This window comes from Hordeum vulgare, chromosome 7H (genome assembly GCF_904849725.1).
Source record: "Hordeum vulgare subsp. vulgare chromosome 7H, MorexV3_pseudomolecules_assembly, whole genome shotgun sequence".
NCBI classification, from domain to species: Eukaryota; Viridiplantae; Streptophyta; class Magnoliopsida; order Poales; family Poaceae; genus Hordeum; species Hordeum vulgare.
In genome coordinates, this window is record NC_058524.1 from 1,159,526 (window position 1) to 1,180,868 (window position 21,343).

At 45.4% G+C, this 21,343-nt stretch overlaps 1 protein-coding gene across 1 annotated transcript; it reads left to right on the forward strand.

The window, feature by feature from the left end:
• The first annotated feature begins 238 nt into the window (after nucleotides 1-238).
• Nucleotides 239-20,892, forward strand: LOC123412827 (disease resistance protein RGA5-like). Its single transcript, XM_045105774.1, has 6 exons — nucleotides 239-858; nucleotides 11,339-12,290; nucleotides 12,800-14,779; nucleotides 14,865-14,911; nucleotides 19,296-20,424; nucleotides 20,529-20,892. The coding sequence occupies exons 1-5, from the start codon at nucleotides 357-359 to the stop codon at nucleotides 20,372-20,374; spliced, it is 4,560 nt and encodes a 1,519-aa protein (XP_044961709.1). The 5' UTR covers nucleotides 239-356; the 3' UTR covers nucleotides 20,375-20,424; nucleotides 20,529-20,892.
• Nucleotides 20,893-21,343: the final 451 nt, after the last annotated feature.

The following is a 21,343-nucleotide window of genomic DNA, read 5'->3' on the forward strand; positions in this document are numbered from 1 at the left end:
TGACGTAGAACAATAATCAATTAATGTATGTGTAATCTAGCAAAGTACTTCTCTTTCAAATCCGGAGCAGATAAGAATCCAACGAGACTGTCCAATCAGATTCCAGTATTTTGAAGTAATCAGCGTGAGCGGGAGAGGCCAAGGTTCCAAAAACAAAGGGAGGTAACGCACCATTGGCAATCGACAAAGAGGCATGGCGTCCGAGGAATTTGTTACTAAAATAAACACAGGGCAGCAGGCACGGCAGTAGAGGCGATGCATGTGACAATGTACTAAGTAGAGTAGGCACCACTAGCTTGTTCCCTTCTCAATCATCTGCTTCCGCTCTCCTCTCGCCACTACGCTCTACTTCGCCGATGAGGCCGCCGGACGGCAGCTCTTCGTCGTCCGGGCCGCACGGCAAGCATGAGCTGCAGCCGGAGGTGGTTCTCTACACGGCGTCTGCGTCGGCGTCTCGCCGCAGAGGGCAAACCTCGGCCGACCTCTACGCCTTGCGCGCCCTGCTGCGTGGCTACGGCCTGACCATGGACGAGCGCGACGTGTCCACGAGCAAGGCGCACCGCAGCGAGCTTAAGTCGTTGCTTGCGGCTCGGGGGTGCGCCTTCTCCCTCCCGCAGCTCCTCGTGGGTGGACGGCCCGTGGGCGGCCCTGACCATGTCAGGAAGCTGCACCAGACCGGCGGGCTGCGGCACCTCCTCGACGCCGCCCCAAGGCCGTGCCGCGCCTTCGTGTGCCAAGCCTGTAAGAGAGTCGGCTCCGAGCCCTGCTCAAAGTGCAGCGAGGCCCGCAACAAGATGCTGGATCATGGCGTCATGGAGCAGCAGCAGGAGAGGGTCGTCCTTTTTTATCCAACCCAAGGTAAACACTTTTCTTCGTTTCTCTCCTTTCTTTTTTCTTTTCCGTAACCACTACGATAAGAGCATCTCCAACAGCCGCGCTACGCGCCGCGTTTAAAAAAGGTGTTTGCCGCGCGTGCTTCGGCTGGTTTAGCGCGGGGATAGGCGCTGGCTCCAACAGCCGCGCTATAATGCAGCGCGCGCCCCGCTCCAGCAGTGCCCAAAAATGCAGCGCGCGCACAACATTTTTTAATAAGTAGATTGCATTAAATAAAAAGGATACAAAGTTATTTTACATAGATTGCAACTAGATAGGTAGTTCGAAAACATAGATAGATAGTTCGGTGCTAGATAGTTCAAAAAGAAAAAAACTAATCTCAGTCGCTCCAGTCATCTGCACCATCATCATCGTCGTTGGTGTCGTCAGAGGTTGACAGCCAGATGTCCAACCAACGCTCATCTTCTTCAGTGAAGAAGGACCTCCCGCCTGCATTGACGAGGTCGGCCTGCGCACACGCCAATGCCTTCCGACGACGCTTGTCCAACCGCTCCTCGCGGCGCCGGCGCGTGTCCTCCTCGCGGCGCCGTTCCCAATATTCCTGCTCGTAGGCGACGTCCTCCGGGTGGCGCCGGCGCCACTTCGCCATGACCCGCTCGTCCTCCTGGGCGACGAGGAGGTGGCGCTGCAGCGCAGTGTGCTCCGCACGGTCTTGTGCGGAGTTTAGACGAGGCGACGGGGCGAGGTCTAACGCCTGCCGGAGCGTGTGGACGTCCGGGAAGTTCATTTGGAGGCGCGGCCTGCCTAGGCGCCACGCCGTCACGTCGAACGCGCGGGCGGCCTCGTGCGCCGTGTCGTAGGTTTCCGAGGCTAAGCCGGAGATCGCCGGAGCGTATCTCGGCGTAGAACCCGTCGTTGGGGCGCTGGCGGACGCCGCGGTAGCCCGACGCAGAACGGCGGCGCGGCGGCATGATGGCGCGTCGGCGGCGGCGGCGGCGCGAGAGGCAGAGGAAGAGAGAGCGCGCTGGGGCGGCGGCGCGAGAGGCAGAGGGAGAGAGAGCGCGCGGAGCGGTGGCGCGAGGGAGCGGCAGCGCGCTGCCTTTTATGGGCGCGCGGGACGCGGCGCCGCAAAAATGGCGCGCGAGCTGCCGCCTTTTGGCGCGCGCGTGCAAGCGGTTCCCGCGGGCGCGGTTTTTCCGCCGTCGCTGGAGCACGCCAATCTGTCCCGCACGCGGTAAAATGCATGTTTAGCGCGCGCGCCTTTTTACGCCGCTGTTGGAGATGCTCTAAAAAGTTGAGTTGCACTTTATTACTCTTTCTCATCTACATATACAGTAACATATATAGTCGGATGCACACACGAACTTGCTTAGAGCCGCTTCCCTTTTCTTAATATAAATGCTGCACTATTTTCTTGACAATACTACATTACTGTCCATTTTTGGTAAGTACATACCTAGTTCATGTGCTACGTAAGACAAATCGCAGGATGGAAACTAACTTTCTTATCTTCTACCCCCTTCATAAATATAAGTCTTTTTAAAGATTTTATTATAATTTACATACATAAGTATATAGACATACTTTAGAGTGTAAATTCATTCATTTTACATCATATAAAGTCCATAGTAAAATTTCTATAAAAATTTATATTTAGAAACGAAGAGAGTACTGTATAAAAATGAAGGCCTCTTCTGAGAAATTATGCGGTTGTGTCTGTAATTTCATCTCTTGAGGTGAGGTGGCTACAAAACTCAATGACGAAGGTGGACTCCATCACTGTGACCCACTAGCCCCTATACTTCTAACATTGTGGTGGATGTGGATCCAATGCTCGAACTCACAAAGGTTTCGGTCCAGATTGTAGGAGTGATGTCATATATTGTGGACGGTGGCCTTCCTATACTAACAACGATATGGTAGTTGCATGCGATTTTGGGTATCGTATAGGATTTTTCCGGGCACGATCTCCCTTGCAAGTTAATAGCTCTATCCCCTCTTAGCAGCACGAGGGTGAAACCTAGCACTGCCACTACCCTCTCCCCTCTTGTTCTCTCACCTTGCCACTGCTTGAGGTTGTCGTCAGGCTCGTTCGCATGGCTGAGAGAGAGTCTCCATCTTGGGAGCGGGTGGCTACCATGGATGCTATTAACAGATCCCCTCGGCTACGCGGGCGGCGACATGCGTAGTTCTTGGCGCATGGGCTACCCCGATGGCCCTTCGTGTGGGATTTGAAGATGATATCCTCTAATGCACTCCTCATCCGGTCCGCTGACCAGGATCTCAGCCGCCTATGCTTTTGCCGAATCCGGTGGCTGCTTGGGGTGGCTGGGGATGGGGATCTGTATCGGGGAAAACTCTTTACCTGTGGTAGCGATCATGATGACACTAAGAGCATCGTTCTCCTTCCAGTAGGTGACAACGAGGTACATCCCCTTCTCTCCTCCTCCGTGTCCTATGTGAAAACTCAAATTTCGTGGCTTGGGTGGCACCGAAACCCCGACATTATGTTCTTCTGGAAGATGTCGCCTTGGGACAAGGTGGTGGTGGTCGGGACTTCAGCATGGGTGGTGGGCAGACGGTGGCGGTTTCTTTAGAATGTGTCTTTAGTGGTGATCCAGTTCGGTAGCTTGCCATGTGTGGTAGGCTATATGAAAAAGTTTGCTTTGTGAGGTGAGGTCGTCGTGCTTGTCCTATTCTCCCTCGCAACATTGTCCTTCTCATGCGTGCTCAGGGGTGAGCCGCAGTAACACCCTAGACTGGCTACCGAGTATAAGGTCATTATGCCTGACTACCATGCACGACATAAACGGCCAACATACCAACATTAGTATTTCATGCGCACTTTATACTTCCCGTGCACACTGAGAATTAACTTTCTAGTTGGTCACCCATCCTGAGATTGCTCCAAGCCATGTATGACAATTCATCAATACTCCTGAAAGGCTACACTGGACAAGGGGATATGAAACATAGAACCGGTATCCTCCTCGGCAAGACGCATGTCACAAACGGCAATCGGCCATCTTTAGCAAAATAACTTATCTTTGGGAATTTTAGCAATCAAGGACTCATCTGACAGATGATCATGGTATAAAAGAACTGAAAACCCAACACTAACTTCATAATAACACGTAACGGTAAGGAGCCAATAGGACCACAACATATGGACGCAATAATAGTCGTAAGAATTCCAAAAAACCAATGAAGAGTGTATTTTATTCACTCAAAATGAAGCGGTAAGGGAATACAGATACAATCAGCGCACACCCGACTTTTGCATAAATAGGATACTCTCGAAAGCACACATATAGATAAAATGTTGGCAAATAGCAAAGTCATAAAAGACCAAAGCAATGAGAGTCGGTTGGCAAAAAAGGATCCTCCCAATAAGGATAAATTGGATCGGCGATCTCTTGCCTCCGACCACCAAGTCTTCCCTCGGAGTCACTGGCATGTTTTTCTTCAATGGAGCAGCGCCTAGAGACTACGGTCACGGTGACTACCATGCAGCTGGCGGTGCAAGCTTGTACGAGAGTGGAAGCTAACAACGGATTGCCTATAGCGACCATGTCCGCGACTTCTTCATGCGAGGTGATGGCCGCGACGTACACGTGTGAGGCCAAACTGACAACTATGACCGACTCTAGGGTTAGTCTCGTAGGAGTCTCTCATACATTGGGGCTCGACACGACCACTATGGAAGGGGGGAGACTACAACGTCGGCGACATTAATCCTACCCCAACCTCTTGTGGTAGTAGCGCGCCAGTGCTCACAGTGGTATTTGCGGCTGGCCCCATTGCCATTGGCATGGAAGGTCTCAACAAGGATAGAGAATTTAAGAAGAAAATGTGCTCATAGATGATGTTGACAACGTAGAAGAAGTCATCGAGGTCGTGCGAAAACCTCCCATGACAGTGCATGACATGCCATAGGGGATGCCTCTACCTCTAATCCGTCGGCTTATGTGAGTTTTCGCGGAGGTGCGCACCATGGCTATATATATAGCGGCCATGGTGATGGTGACGTCTTCTTCAATTCACTTGCCTTCTCGATCTATCAGTGGTGGTTTCAGACATGAGAACTTATGACGGTAGATAGTGTGGCGGTGTCACCGGACTGCATGCTGCAGACGATGATGCGGCGACCTTGGGCGGCTGTGAGTGATAGGTCAGATGGCGCACCATGTTATGTCTGTGGTGCATGTAGAGGACACTGGTGCAGCGGTCCCGGGGGTCGTGGTGAATGTTACTACCCACCAATTGCCTGCATTCCTGGAACGGCATGGAGTACATGCTAACTTCCAAAAGATCCGTCTTCGAGATGATGATTGGAACATCGCTTCATGTCTGGGGTGTAAACTCTTGCTTTTGTCTTTATTGGTTGGGATCAGTAGTGACCAACTTGTGTCATTACCTTGTTAAATGTGTAGTCTCCATGCTGATGCGCTAGCCTTTGGTGGTTAGTGTCGACAAGTAGGATGAAAATCCATGTCCTAGTCTTCTTCGGCCGGACGTGAAGATGGTGGCACGAGGGCGCTTAATCCTTCTTGAAGGCGTTGGCATATATGGCGGTGGCCTTCGCATCAGTGTGATGCACACAACCATTTTTATTAATTATGGAGCAAAATAAGTATATAGGCAGTCGTAGCCAAATTGTTAGAGATATGAGATAAAAACGTAAGTCAACATCTTTTTCTGCCCCGGAAGTGGGGTGCCTTTCTGTGGGAGCAAGGGACAACACTTCCCTGGCGGGAGACCAGCGTCCATGCACCTTCGACCAAATCTACATCTAAAGTGGGGCTCCTATATGACGCCCTAGCCATGGCACAATTTATAAAATTAAGTTTTGTATCATATCTAAATAATATATATTTACTTCAATTTTTGTGGTACAACTATTTCATTGTATCTGGCCTTGGACCACACCAGACACACAAACCAAGTAAGCACTAAAATCTGCAAAAGGCAAATGTGAACTGACCATAAAGTCACATCTGGACGTACATCTCACTTCTTCTACAAATGAATAGACAAAGTCCGAAAGATTTTATCGCTAGTTCTATATCTGAAAGTAACACGTGTGCGGGTAATTAGTTTGAAAACACACATAAAGGTTTTATGTATATTGGTTAGGCTGGTTCATTTACAATTTTCAGTGCATACTTGGGACGGGATTACAAATTGGAATAACCATATTGTACGTCTCTTAATATAGTTTTCTCTCCCACTAATGGTCTCTAAATAACCAAAAATGTATTTGTTTAGCAAGTCAGCCATTATCTCCTAACCATTTTGTTCAAAGAAGCTCCAAATTTTTCATATTACTATTGGAGACACATGCAATACTTACTGATTTGTCCTGGATTTCTGAGGGAAATCAAATTTTGAACGAAAAAATTGGTATTGCTTTGGGTGGCTTTTTTGAGCTTCTAGAATAAGCTGGCCCCTATCCAGCTTATTCTAGAACAATCAAAAGTATATTTTTAAAAGCCTATCAGTTAAGACTTAATGAGTAGACTTCTAAAAAAATAAAATTGATTAGGCTTTTAGAATAAGCTGGGTAGGGGTAGCCACCAAAAGAACTGGCCCTTAAAGGGGCATTTGTTAAGCATGTGCACAAAATAACAATTAAATTATGCATGCCCATATTCTTTCTCTTCATTTTCTATATCTGCAAAATAAGTTGTGTTGGACATCGCTCATGAACTAGATAGAGTATTGGCACTACTACTTAGCAAATATTTTGAGGATTTCATATATACTCCGTACTTTGGATTTCCTTTTCTCGAGTGACCAATGCCAACCGCGGGTGGTTGGCTCGTGGGCGCATGCCTGGCCATCTCCTGCTTTCTGCTTGGTTGCTGCCCAACCGCCGCTAGCAGCAGTAGGGTCGGCCTTGCTGACGGGCGCCGTAGTCCCCATGCCGGCGTGTGCACTCCCCTCCGGCGAGGCCAACTAGTGGCACCACCTCACTAGTCGTCGGCTTCAGCATATATACCATCCATCTCCTGGCAAGCCTTGGAGGCTTGGAGCTTCATGGTTTGATTGGCGTGTGTGGCGGCGTGTTCGCTCCTCCTGGCAGACCATCATTTGTCTGGAACACAAATACATAAAAATGTGAGGAACGGTAGGTTGAAAATCACATTTGTGCACCCGCAAAAAAATTACGTTTGTGTTCTTGAGTCTATTTGTAGCTCTTATACAAGAAAAGAAGAGGAATTCCAAATATCATGGTCACGAGAGTCGACCCCGAACATTGAGCTTATAGTTTTTTCTGTTCTGAAAATGCAGAGAAAGGTTTGAATAATATGAAACATGTGATGGTGTCAAGATATGATTCCTAAAGTGTGAGGTAAAATTATTTTAGAACATTTCGCAAAATTTGTAACGTACACGGCAATGTTTTAAATAGCGGGCTACGGCAAATAACGACGAGCCTCTAAATCAGCTATAGTGGAGCTATAGCGGGCTATAGCGACATATTTGTACATGATACCATTTAACGGCACCCTACTGAAAAGGCTATAGCAGGGCTATGGCGGGCTATTTAAAACTATGCGTACACCGCTTGGAAACCAGACCATCATTGATAAAAGTCTACATTTCAAAATGGAGTTGGTCACACTTGCAGACCAAGCAACTGCTGCTTCATCGGTTGACTTTGACTATTATTATACACTCAGCATAGACTATTACAAGTTCGACGTACGTCAAAGTTTGAAAATTTTCTGTCAGTTTGTTATAATTAAGTTATTTAGTGCATTTATAGCATTTAGTGTATGTATTTAGAACTTGAACTGCAAGTGCGTGAAAAACTTGGCAAAGTTGGGATAAAAAACCAATTTATGTTCTTCAGTCTATGTCTAGGCCATATACAAGAAAATATGAGTTTCAAACATTATGATGCCAAGACTCGAACCTCAACATGGAGCTTATATTTTTCTTAATTATAAAAATACTAACGTAGTCTGAAAACATGAAGAGTTCCATTGTGTCATGATATGATCCCTAGAGGCCATGGTAAAAATTTGTGAAGGTTTAACAAAAGTTGAAATGAATGATGCTTAGAAACCGGACTATCTTTGAGAAATAAACTAGATTTCGAGATAAAAAAAAGTGTCATGCTTGAAGGCAAAGGGACCACTCATTGGTTTACTTTAAAAAGGTATATGCTTAACATACACCATTACATAGTTAATTTCAATATTTGACATTTTTGGGTTCATTTGCTATAGCTAAGTCGTTAAATGCATATATAGGCATTTAATAGATGTAATTCAAATTTGAAATGCACGTGTAGAACTTTTTTTAGAAAAAATGGGTCAAAAAATAATGTTTGTGTTAATGAGTCTATGTTTAAAGCTTATACTTTCAAAAAAGGAAGGAAAAAAATTTGAAGTTGAGTGTTTGCATTCGCAAGCAAGGTAACACACAATCCATGTTCATCATTCTCATGGGCCGAGAGCCGAGAGGAAGCGGAGTGGATCAATAATGTGGCACCATCCTCACCAAAAAATCTCCATGCATTTGTCTCCCTCGTCTCCTTTTCCAATCATCCTATCCCATCCCATGCATCTCCTCTCCATCTCCCTCCCCCCTTCTCTTCCTCGACCGCATGCAGCAGCCGCAAACATCGGTGGAACAAACAATAAGTAGCATATAACAGTGGCCGCAAAAGCGAACAAGGCCAGAATATCTAACATCAGGCATGAGCAAGCATAAGCCCCACGACCTGCCGATGCTCCTCTCCCCAAGCCACGGTAGTAGCACGAGCACAAAAGGAGCACCAGCGATGCAGTGGCATGCCGCGGTGGCCAGGCACAATGCGGCAGCCATGAGGCGGCAATGTTTTATCTGGTTTTGACACTCAGCAAAGAGTTTGCCTAGTGCACCACAAAAAAACTTGGCAAAGAGCACTTTGCCTAAAGGGTGTATGTCGAGTCCATTTTGCCGAGTGCAACACTTGGCTAAGACTTTATTGAGTATGTTTTGCCGAGTGAACTTAGCGGTAGGAAAACAACGGTTTCTAGTAGTGTTAAGGAGTTGAGGAGAGAAGTGGAAAGGAAATTAAGGAGTTGACGAGAGAAGGGGAAAGGAACCTAGTACTCCCACATAACTATTCCATACCCTCCTCTATTAATTCACATGGAAAGTTACTTCCTCTGAAATTTCGCCCACTAATTTTAACCACACACTAAACATGGGCTTGGGACGAAAACTCGATTTAAAATGCCCAAAAATGTAATAAATATCAACTAGCCAAACATGCTGGGGCGAAGCCGTACTAGCTCCTACGAAGGTGGAGGTGCTCCCCATCTCATGGGGAGCTCCTATTTGACGCGTTCGGCGCATACAGCAAGCCCCGAATGGGCCGGCCCATTAGTGTGCTCGCGCGTTCGCCCCGCTCGTACTGTGTCCTAAACTCACAATGTAAAAAAATCAAAATAACAAGCTCCCTCACCAGGAATGCAACCACATACCATCAGGTTACAATGCGCTCTCACTAACCAAGGCACTGGACGATAATACGTTGGTAAAAAGCAGCGCTAAACTTTAAAAACTAACCATAGCGCCAGATATAACACCTTTTCAAATTCCATAACATTTTTTGAAAATCCGAAACATTTTTATAAAAATTCTGGAACATTTTTCCAAATTCTGGAACAAAAATCAAATTCCAGAACATTTTATTGAAGATACGGAAAAAAATATAAAGTTTCGGAACATTTTCCCAAATTCTGGAACATCTTTTCTAATTTCGGAACATTTTCCAAATTTCGGAACATTTTTTTAAATTCCAAACATTTTTTCAAAGTCTGGAACATTTTTTAAAATTCCGGAACATTTTTGAAACAGAAACAAAAAAAATGAAAAGAATAAATAAAAAAGAAAACGAAAAAAAACGGTTCAGGGAATCTTCTAGAAAGTTTCCAAAACCGGAAAAAAACGGTTGGGAAAAGTCCAAAACGTTCCCAAAATCGGCATCCCACGCAACCGTTAATGGGCCGACCCAGATCATCCTCGCTCTCTTTTCTCCTGTGCGTTTGCCCGACATTTTGACGCAAAGAGCGTCAAATAGGATATTCCCATCTCATGGGAGCATTGTGTGTCCCATCCACTAGGTGTTTCCGTAGCGAAGACTCCTCAAGGTGTTGTTATTGTGAATCTAGGTTTGTCCTGGGGCCGGGGTTCGGGCCCAATACTGGCCTTGCAAGGCCTATGGCGCGGCAGGCTTCCTGTGGAGGGGGGCATGTGGGCCCAATCCTGGCCTTGCAGGGCCTATTGCGCGGATAGGCATGCGGTAGGAGAGCATGGCATAGTTGGTGAGCGAACAACCCGATATGGAGCGTGGCAAGGCTACAATGTCGGTGTGTCTTGGTAGTGGCTCCCTTTGGTCCAATTGGGTCGTACGGGCCATGGCCATTCTGTGGTACGACATACAGTTTCTGCAGTTGGCACGACGGCTCCTCCTGATTGTTGTGGTTGTAGAGCCACATGTTGTGTTGTAGCTTAAGAGAGCCGTCATAGTAGTGGTGGTGTTCGTGGTGCCATCGCTGACCCATGATGTGGTGGCCATCACATCTTTTTGTTCCTCCTGGTCTGGTTTGCTGTTGTCGCATTTTGCGGGAGTAAGGTTCATAACAGCATGGCGTCAACCAACGTCAAAGGTGGCGAGACATAAGACTTTGGCCGAAAGCCTTGTTCTTTGATGGAGGGGGAGGGCGGTCTTTGCCATTGATGTTGCCGCTCGTGTGCGTTCTCCTCCGTCGAGGCATTGTGGAAGAATACATATATGGTTGTGGCCGGTTTGAATGGAAGTGGTGTGGAGATTGGTGGATAGGTTGAGCCATTTTCGTGGCTCGACGGGGTAGTCGTGCGAGGGTCTCGGAGAAAGATTTGAGGTCCACGGTGGCTGATGCTGGTGACAGCGACATACTCGGACGTTGTTTTTCTTTTTGAAAGTGTTGATGAAGATCTTGCATTCAACCTCTCTGGAAAGCTTGCATGCTAGGTGGTTGTAGTCTGCTTGGGTTGTCGTTGGTGATTTTTCTTTTTTTTCTGTTCTTTCGTAGTTGTTGTGTTTTGTAGTCTGCTAGGTGGTTGTAGTCTGCTAGGTGGTTGTAGTCTGCTTGGGTAGCCTGGTTTCCTTATAAACACGGCCACTCTGTATATTTTTTCCTCTCTTCTTGAAATCGGCAAAGCTCCTGCCTTGCACGTCAAAGAAAAAAAAACATGTTGTGAGTTCCCTGGCCCCTTCAGCTGCAGAACTGGGCATGTGTTCAATATTTATTTCACGGTTATTTTCTCCAAGTAGGAGGAAGTTTTAGATTTTTAATTTGGTAGTTAATTGACAAACACTAACTACAAAGCAACATTTAATCTTTTACTTTATGACCAATCGAAGTGTTACTCCATGTCTTTGTGCAATTTGTTCTCTCTCCTGTCTCTCATGTTTCAATGTGTTGGTGGATATATTTTTTTCATCTATCTTTGTATCCAGATGTTTCAATGGAAGGCAGACGTGGAGAGGTGGAGGCCCCCTTCAGTGTTTCACTGGGCGCCATTGGACCCATTCTTAACAAGCTCGACATGATGCTAGGTCCTCAAGGATGCAAGCTGCCCAAGGGGCTCCATGACAGATTTCACCTGCTAAAAGATAATGTTGAAGAAATAAGTGCATACCTTGAAGATCTGTTAGAGGTGGAGGACCCTCCCATGGCGGTGAAGTGTTGGATGAAAGAGGCACAAGAGTTATCCTATGACATCCTTGATTATATTGACAGCCGTGTATCCCTTGAGCTTCTGGAATGCAGATCCGTCCGCAAGATGGGTCTTATTAAGATTGCCAAGAAGCTCAAGTGGCAGAAACAAATTGAGTATGCAGCTCCTCATGTGCCAGAACATGTTATCCCCAAAACCATTTGTGTTGATGTCATTCGTGCTCCCAGGAGGCTCAAGTGGTACCAGCAGATGATTGAAAAGGTATCAGAATTCAGGATCTATGTCCTGGAGGCTATTCGACGGTATGAGAGGTACCAAGTCCTTTGTTGTAGTACCTCGACGGCATGTAGATTTTCTGCCATTGGGCCTATAATGCCAATGCCTCCACCGCCTTGTGAGAAAACTTGTTCTGGCCTAGTAATTGATGGTCGGATGAGCAAGTTTATCAACTCACAGCTGGCTAATGATGAGAATGAGCAGCTCAAGGTGGTGTCTATTCATGGATCTGGATGTCTTGGTAAAACAATGCTTGCCAAAGTGTTGTATAATAAAATTGGGAGAAAATTCGATTGCCGAGCTTTCATCCAGGTGTCCAAAAAGCCTAATATAAAGAAGCTTTTGAATGACATGCTATCACAAATCTATAGGAAGCAGCCCCAAGCAAGCCAAAAGGCTTCTGATGAACTTCGCATAACTGCTGACAATATCAGGAATTATCTACATGGGAAGAGGTACTTATTTTCCTCATGCAAATAGTATATACTAGTTGTATCCATGAATGTCCAGAATCACAAGTATTACATAAATTCCTTACAGGTTCCTCCTTTGTTATTCACAAAAAAATAAGGCATGATGATATATAGTCAATCTTTTAAAGGATGTTTTTCAGACAAGCTTTACAGTGAGCTAGAAAAGAATGTACTTATTTTCCACATGGTCTAGAATCGCATGTACTACATTAAATCGCTACAGGTTGATCTGTTGTTTTTTTTTAAAAAAAGGCATGATGATATATAGTCAATTTCTGAAAAGATGTTTTTCAGACAAGCTTTACAGTAAGCTAGCAAATGATGCTGGCAGTAACATTTAATTTCAGGCTGGTACCATAAATCCATGCATTTTTTGGTACCATATAAATCCATGCATGGACTAAATACTCATTCTTTTCTAGCTTATCTCAGTGCTGTTGCCATTTGCCTGACACATAGATGTGACATGTGTGGACATTCTTGGCATGCAGGTATCTAATTATTGTTGATGATTTATGGGATACATCGGCATGGGACGTTATTAATCAGGTTTTCCCCAAGGGTAGTCAAGGCAGCAGAATAATAACAACTACACAGATTGAAGATGTTGCATTAGCATGTAGCTGCGATCACCCAGAACAAGTTTTTGAGATGAAACCTTTGGATGATGGTCACTCAAGGAAGCTATTCTTTGGCAGGATTTTTGGCTCTGAAAGTGACTGTCCTGAAGAATTCAAACTAATTTCGAGCCAACTTGTAGAAATATGTGCTGGATTGCCACTAGCGACCATCAGCATAGCAAGTCTTTTAGCAAACCAGCCTTCTGTATCAGTGGATTTATTGACACACATACATGATTCATTAGTGTCTTGTTTGTCATCAAATTCAACTTCAGAAAGAACGAGACATGTACTGAACCTCAGCTACAACAACCTTCCTCATTACCTCAAGACATGCTTGCTCTATTTTAGTATGTATCCAGTGGGCTCCATAATCTTCAAAGTTGACCTGGTCAGGCAATGGGTGGCCGAAGGGTTTATTGCTGCAAGTGAAGGGCAAGACACAGAGGAAGTTGCAGGAACGTATTTCGATGAACTTGTTGATAGAAGATTCATCCAACCTGTGTCTATCAACTTCAACAATGAGGTGGTGTCCTGCACAGTTCATGCCGTGGTGCATGATCTTATTGTACACAAGTCTGCTGAAGAGAATTTCCTTGTGGTAGTAGATTGCAATCGAAAGAATTTGACGCTTTCTCATAAGGTCCATCGACTATCTCTCCAGCTTGGTGATGCAAAATATGCCAAGATACCAGCAAACATCAGAAAGTCACAAGTACGTTCACTTGGAGTTTTTGGATTATCGGAGAGCATGCCTTGCATTGAAGAGTTCAAGCTTGTTCGTGTTCTGAACCTTCATCTATCTGGCCATCATAATGGCGACCAAGACCTCACTGGGATATGCGAACTGTTCCATCTTAGATATCTGAAGATTGTTTGTGATGTATGCATAAAACTTCCGAACCGGATGAGAGGGCTGCAGTGTTTGGAAACACTTGATGTTATGGATACACCAAGGGGGACTTATGTTCCATGGGACATTATATATCTCCCACGCTTGTTGCACCTCAGTCTTCCTCCTGACACAAATTTGCTGGATTGGTCCGTCAGTGATGAAATGAGCCTTTGCAAGCCGAACCACCTGCAGGATCTTTGCATTTCGACACCGCCTTCTTCAGATTCCGACCATTTGAAGAGAAACATGTATGCTCTGGATTATTTAATGTATGAACATGACAGCCTGAAAACTGTAAAACTGGTGACTTGCGGGTCCTCGGTTAGCTATGGTGACGCTTCAAGAGCAAGAGTTGGCTGGATTTTAGATAAACCTACCCACCATATCCAGAGATTTGAGGTCTCACCACACAGCCCCATTGTATTTTGCAAAATGCACAGGTGGAAGATCCAACTTGGCAACCTGTGCATTCTGAAGATTGCCGTGGATGGACTGTCAGTAAATGATGTTGATATTCTTAGAGTGTTGACTGCCCTCACTGCCCTGTCGTTGTATGTGGAGAAGTCACCTAATGTTAAGATAATCTTTGGCACGGCTGCTGGATTCACAGCTCTCAAGTACTTGAAGCTGAGGTTCATGAGTGGAATAGCCTGGCTAAGATTTGAGGCGGACGCAATGCCTAATCTCTGGAAGCTCAGGCTTGTTTTCGACGCCATCCCTCAAATGGACCAACGACTTGAACTTTATTTGGACTGTGACCAGTGGAAACAATATCGACATGGTAATGCATTAATCAGCATCGAGCATATGACAGGCCTTAGAGAGGTCTCCGCTAAATTTGGGGGTGCGGCTGCTGATCTGCAGTATGTCTGCAGGACCGGTATAGTTAGCAATCATCTGAGCAATCCTATAATCGAGGTGAAATTAGTGGATTCCGGTTCCCATGGCGATAAAAGGTAGTACTTTTGTTGCTGTTGAGTTATTCAATTAAACCTGATTAATTTGACTATTCATGCTCTAAATGGTTGTTGTAACCTGCAGGATATCATCGAGGTCACGAGAGTCCTCTTCACGCCTGAATCCTCCAGGTATGCTTTTCAGCTGTAGTACAGACGAAACGTTTCGTCTGTTAGGGCCGGCGATCACCGGAGACAAGGAGAGACGGCGAGAGAGGGGACACAAAGATTTTGCGGGTGCTCAGAAACCTTGCCGCACAGATGCCGTTTTCTGTTTTCTTTCGAGCTCGAACTCGATCACACGAGGTTACAACGTGTGGGAGGAGTGGCTTTATACGGACGCGCACTGACACGTCACGCCGTGCTCCCTACGCACCCACTCACTCAGCTCCCACGTCCCGTGCTCCGTGGCTCACGCTCCTGACGCGCACGCATGCGCTTGAGCACTGTTCCGCAACTCCTGTCGGTGAGTCCGGTCCAAGGTTGCGGAGCGGAGCACGCACGTGCTTGAGCACTGTTCCGCAACTTCTGCCAGTGAGTCCGGTCCAAGGTTGCGGAGCGGAGCTAGTATCGTAGTCGATCGCACACATGTACAGAAAGTAGATTGACACAGAGATGTAGAGGGAAGTCTTTTTTATTAATCATTGATCAAGTCATCGTATAATAGGGATGCTCTCCTCTTTATATAGCCTAGGGCTAGGGGGATAAGCGCACCTACATCTCTGTGTCAATTGATGACCTGATCAACTCGGTGCGGACGCCTTCCCTTTGACCGCTTTGACCGAACGTTTTCTAACAGTGAAAACGTTCGGTCAAAGGGAAGGCGTCCGCACCTGGCCGAGGCCGAAGCGAGTGGGGGTGGTGGCGGCCGCACCTGGCCGAGGCCGAAGCGCGCGGGAGTGCTGGCGCCGAGCGGCCAGCAGGTCACGGCGGGCACGGCGGGCGCGAGCGGGAACGCGGCCGGCAGTTCTTCGGGCGACCAGCAGGGTCGGGGCGTGGCTGAGCGCTTCGGGCACGCCGTGGTCATGGCCAACAGGGCCACAGTGACGTTGGTTGTTACTGTAGCTGCTCCAGAAAAACAGATCATGCGTCAGCGGAGCGTCCCGACACGTGTACATCCGGTACATCACGACGATGCCGTGATTATTTGGTGTACGGATAATCATCATCTCCCTAGGTGTAGACAACAAGTCTCTTGATTGAAGAACATCGACATTGACGTGTTTGTCAGCTAGTTCTTTTTTTTCAACCGGGCAACCCCTTTCCATTACTCACATAACGGAAATACAATGTCCAAGTTCAAAAGGAAAACCAGAAAAGGGGTGCGAGTTCAGAGCATTCTTGAGAAACCTACACAAAGGCACTCGTCATCGAGCAGCCTACCGTAGGGCGAATACCCAAGAACACCCATACTACGCACTAACCATCCAAAAGAGTTTAGGAAACTCCAGAAAGCACCCAGCATAGGTCAACGCCTGAAACCACTCCACGCAGGGAGGCCACCAAAGCAACTGAGCATCATAAACTACGCCCATCAGCAATCCTCCTCTCGGGCCGCACAGATCCTCAGCAGATTCGACGCATTCCTCTTCAGCATCTTCGCCCCCCGCTCCAGCGCCAGTTTGTCCTCCCCTGTTAATAACCCTGTCCAATATGTCAGGAACCCACAAGCAGAATAAACGACATCAAAAGGAGATCCCAGCTTCTTTTTTTCAAATGTCGCGCGATTGCGGCAATTCCACAATGCCCAACAAATAGCCGCAAGGCCACAAGTATAAAACCTAACTCCATTAGGCAGATAAGCAAAGCACCAAGCATAAAACTGCCAAAGATTATCAGGACCTTTGCTGGTCCCAAGCATACATCCCACTGTTCTCCACACCACTCTAGCGACAGGACAAGAAAAACACAAATGCTGCGAAGTCTCCCTCTCTGGGCAAAAAGAACATCTAGGATTACCTTTCCATTTTCTCCTACTCATCACATCTCGCGTTAGAACAACATCTTGAAAAAGTTGCCATAAGAAAATCTGGATCTTAAGAGGCAACTTTGCACTCCAGATCCATCGAAAATCACAACCAGCAATGTTACTTTCCAAATGCTCATAAACAGATTTAGTAGAGAACCTTTTACCACCCCAAACTTCCACAAAATCTGATCTGGTTCATCAGATAAGACCCATTTATCAACAACAACCTTCAATTCTGACCATTGGCCCGTCAACAGAGGAGTCAACTGTCTCCTAAAAAAGCCATCCCCCTCCCATGTTTTAAAATCTCTCACAGTAATATCCTGATGATTACAGATATAAAAGAGATCAGCATAAGAATTTTTCAGTGGTGGGGCAGCATTCACAGAATCATGCCACAGTCTAGTAATAGTACCAGATCTCAACACAACCTCTCTACCAGCCAGATAGTGAGGTTTAACTTTCATAATAGCTTTCCAAATAGAAGAATCAGCAAACTTACTAGAAATTGATGTCACATCCACTTTTCTAAAGTATTTTGCTCTGATCACATCTTGCCACAACCCTTGTTGTGTTTCTAATTTCCACCACCACTTAACAAGCAGGCTCACATTCTATTTATGCAGGTTCTTTACCCCGAGGCCCCCTTTCTTTTTAGATCTACAAATACGATCCCACTTAACCAGGTGATATCTCTTATTACCCTCGAATTCTCTCCAAAAGAATTTCTTCGTGTGTTTATCAAGTTTGTATATGACCATCTTAGGAAGCAAGAACATCGTCATATAGTAATATACTATACTAGTAAGCGATGAGTTCATCAGAATCAGCCTACCTCCCGAAGATGCAGCATTACCTATCCAAGTTTCACAACATTTAAGAAATTTTTCATCCAGAAACAACCAATCTACACACCTGAGTCCAGTAAAGCTTATTGGAACCCCCAAATACTTCATAGGAAGGTGCCCAATCTGACAATTAAACATGTCAGCATAAGTATTCAGGATATTATCATCACCTCCCACACAAAAAATCTCACTCTTCTCAAAATTGATCTTTAACCCCGACATCAGTTCAAACAAGTATAACAAGAGTTTCAAATTAACAGTCGCAGCTACATCATGTTTAAAGCATATTACCGTGTCATCCGCATACTGAAGGATAGAAACACCATCATCAATAAGATCAGGGGCAAGACCGGTGAACAATTTCTCCCTCTGGGCATTTCTCACCATCTTAGACAAGGCCTCAACAACAATATTGAACAAGAAAGGAGAGAAAGGATCACCCTGTCTAACCCCCTTATGACTTTGGAAATAAGGATCTTTTTCATTATTCAACTTAATGCACACCGTGCCATCATATAAGATCTTTTTTATCCAGCCACACCAGGTTTCTCCAAAACCTCTGTTTCTATGGCACTCCACGAGGAAATCCCAGTTGATCTTATCATAAGGTTTTTCAAAGTCCAGTTTCAGCACTATCCCACATTTTGACGACGCTGAGTGTGGTGCAAAACTTCATGCAAAGTCAGGATGCCATCCATTATATTTTCTATGTTTAATGAAAGCATTTTGATGCCTACTAATTAGAACATCAGAGTACAATGCCACCCTGTCATTCAAAACCTTCGTTATCAACTTATAAGGACAACCCAACAAACAAATGGGTCTGTATTGTTGAATTTTTTTGGCTCCATTTAATTTAGGAAGCAAAGTGATAACCCCGTAGTTTAAACGAGCCACATGTAAAGAATTGTTATGGAAAGCACCAAACAATCTCATCAGATCATATTTAACAAATTCCTAACAATGCTTATAAAATTCGACAGGAATATTATATGGGCCTGGGGCTTGTCAGCTAGTTCTTGGGAGATAAATCCACATTGTGGATAAATTAAATTTAAAAAATAAACTAAGCGCAAAAACGGAATCATGATAACGAAAGGAATCCATGTTTGCAAAAAGATGTCGGATCCATACGTCCGCGCGAACGACAAAAACTGCTCGATGAAGGCTTGGCGCGGGCTTGGTGGAGCTCATCGTGCTGATAACGTGGTATAGAACTCCTGTCGATCGGCGAGTTTGGTCCAAGGTTACGGAGCGGAGCTAGCGACGTAGTCGATCACACATAGATACATAAAATAGATTGACATATAGATACTATAGAGGAAAGTCTTTTTTTTTAATTAATAATTGATCAAGTCATCGTATAATGAGTTGCTTTCCTCTTTATAGCTAGCCTAAGGGAAAGGGAGATAAATGTCCACTTAACATTAACAGGAGTCGACATATATATACGTACCTTAACATTAACATAAACCTCAAAGGGAGGGCGCTGGCCGAGTCGGCCCGTACGTAGTTTCCCCACAAGCACGACCAGGTCGAGTCAGGTCACATGGCGCTAACGCACACACGCATGCGTACTCACACGTGCCGACACACACACACGCCCTTGGCTTATTCCCTAACATGCATCTTCATGAGGTTATAAATTACACGTAGGAGAAATTAGTAAGACGATGAATCAAGTGTTGGCTTTTGTCAGGTGTAGAGGAGCAGCAAGCTGTGGTGTCGTGGAGCAATACCATTGATGTGATAGGTCGGGAGCTCTTCATCCGTTGCCTCCACCTTGTGCCCAGGCGGGACTACGGCGCCTCCATCGCCTCCCTCAACCGTGAATTCAATTCGGTGGTTCGCGACGGGGACATCTACCGCCTGCGTCGCAAGAATGGGGTGGCGGAGCACTGGCTCTACCTCTCTTGCGGTAACGATTTTCTGGATTGGGACGCTTATGACCCGTCCACTGGGCGCTGGATCCACGTGCCCAAGATGCCACCGGCTCAAAGCAGATTCTGGGAGTCGCTCGCTGTAGGAACCGAGCTGCTGCTGTTTGGGTCCGAAGGGGTTTCCTTGAGATATAGCATCCTTACCAATTCATGGACAGGGCTGCCTGATGCTGATGCTGATGCGATGAACACCCCGCGGACCTTGTTTGGGTCAGCCAGTGTCGGTGAGAAGGCGTACGTCACGGGAGGCGTTGATCCTTCTAGTGCTAATGTATTGAGCACGGCAGAGATGTATGACTCGGAGACACATACTTGGACACCCCTTCCCAGCATGAATAGGGCCAGGTACGGATGCTCTGGCGCCTTCATGGACGGCAAGTTCTATGTCATCGGTGGTCTTAGCAGTAGCCACGAGGTATTGACTTGCGGTGAGGAGTATGACTTGAACCTGCGGTCATGGAGGGTCATCGACAACATGTCTCAGGGGCTCAACGAGACAAACGATGGAGATCCTCCACTCCTTGCAGTTGTCAACAATGAGCTTTATACTGCTGATTACAGTGAGAATAATGATTTGAAGCGGTATGATAAGCTGGACAACAAGTGGATCACTCTTGGGAAATTGCCTGTACAGTCGAAGGACAAAGATGGCTGGGACCTGGGTTTCCGAGCGTGTGGTGACCGCCTGATTGTTATTGGGCGTCCAAACGATTCAATTGATGAAAAGGTGGTTGAGCTTCATTCATGGACCCCGGATGGGGAACCGCCTGTCTGGGATTTGTTTGCCACACGGCGATTGATGGGAATACAGATTCTGTGCGCCGTGATGGGTTGCTGAGTCGGTCAACTGAATAAAGGTTGTATGCTATGCATGCATGCAAGATATGAGTAAGTTACTTACCATGTACTGCTTGCTTTGTATAAATTTTTTCTTTATCCTGTTTGCTCCAAGATTAGAATGACATGGAGTTTCTCTTCATATTTCCATGCAGTGCTGGCTGTGCCTCATTCTGAATTTCTGAATTTCCTGGGAGCGCTCCGCTGATGATACAAAAAAAGACAAGACATGAATGAGTTCCGGAGAAAGTGGCTTCAGAAACATCAAGAGTTTTAGTCACTAGCTGTTATTTCCAGTTGCAATTTGTGTTCCAATAATGTTTTAACGCTTCCTACGGGCGTTTTGATGATCTTGATCTCCATCATCCAACTTTATCTTTACAGTACAACAGAACTCTCAGTTACTTTTCGAACATCGAATGCAGTCTCTAGCTTTCCCTCTATTTTTGTTCAAGATTTTTCGAACTCGGAATAAAAAACAATCTGGACTCTTCGATATTCAGTCAGCTGTTCTGAAAATGTATTTTAACTGCTACTGACATACATGTTTTTAACTGCTTATTTTTACAGATAAATAATGTTTACAGATAAATGGCAAACACTTATTTCGTTGTGAATATATCATGATTTTTTATTACAAAAAGTACTTGCACATTTTAACTGCTTATTTATACAAAATTTAAAACTTTTTGAAAAAATCAAATTTTTAATACATGATGTTTCAAAATATATGGTGAACATATTAATACACTTGGGATATTTTACAAATACACTATGATTATTTTTGGAATTCATGACGAATTTTAAAATACATGAAGTTTATTTTTAAAATACAAGATGGACGTTTTTTAGTTACCAATTGATATATATTTTTACAAAGCATTTTTTAAAAAAAAATTATTCATGTTGAACAATTATTTTTACAAAATGAATATTTATTTATTATAAATGAGGAGTTGTGAATACACGA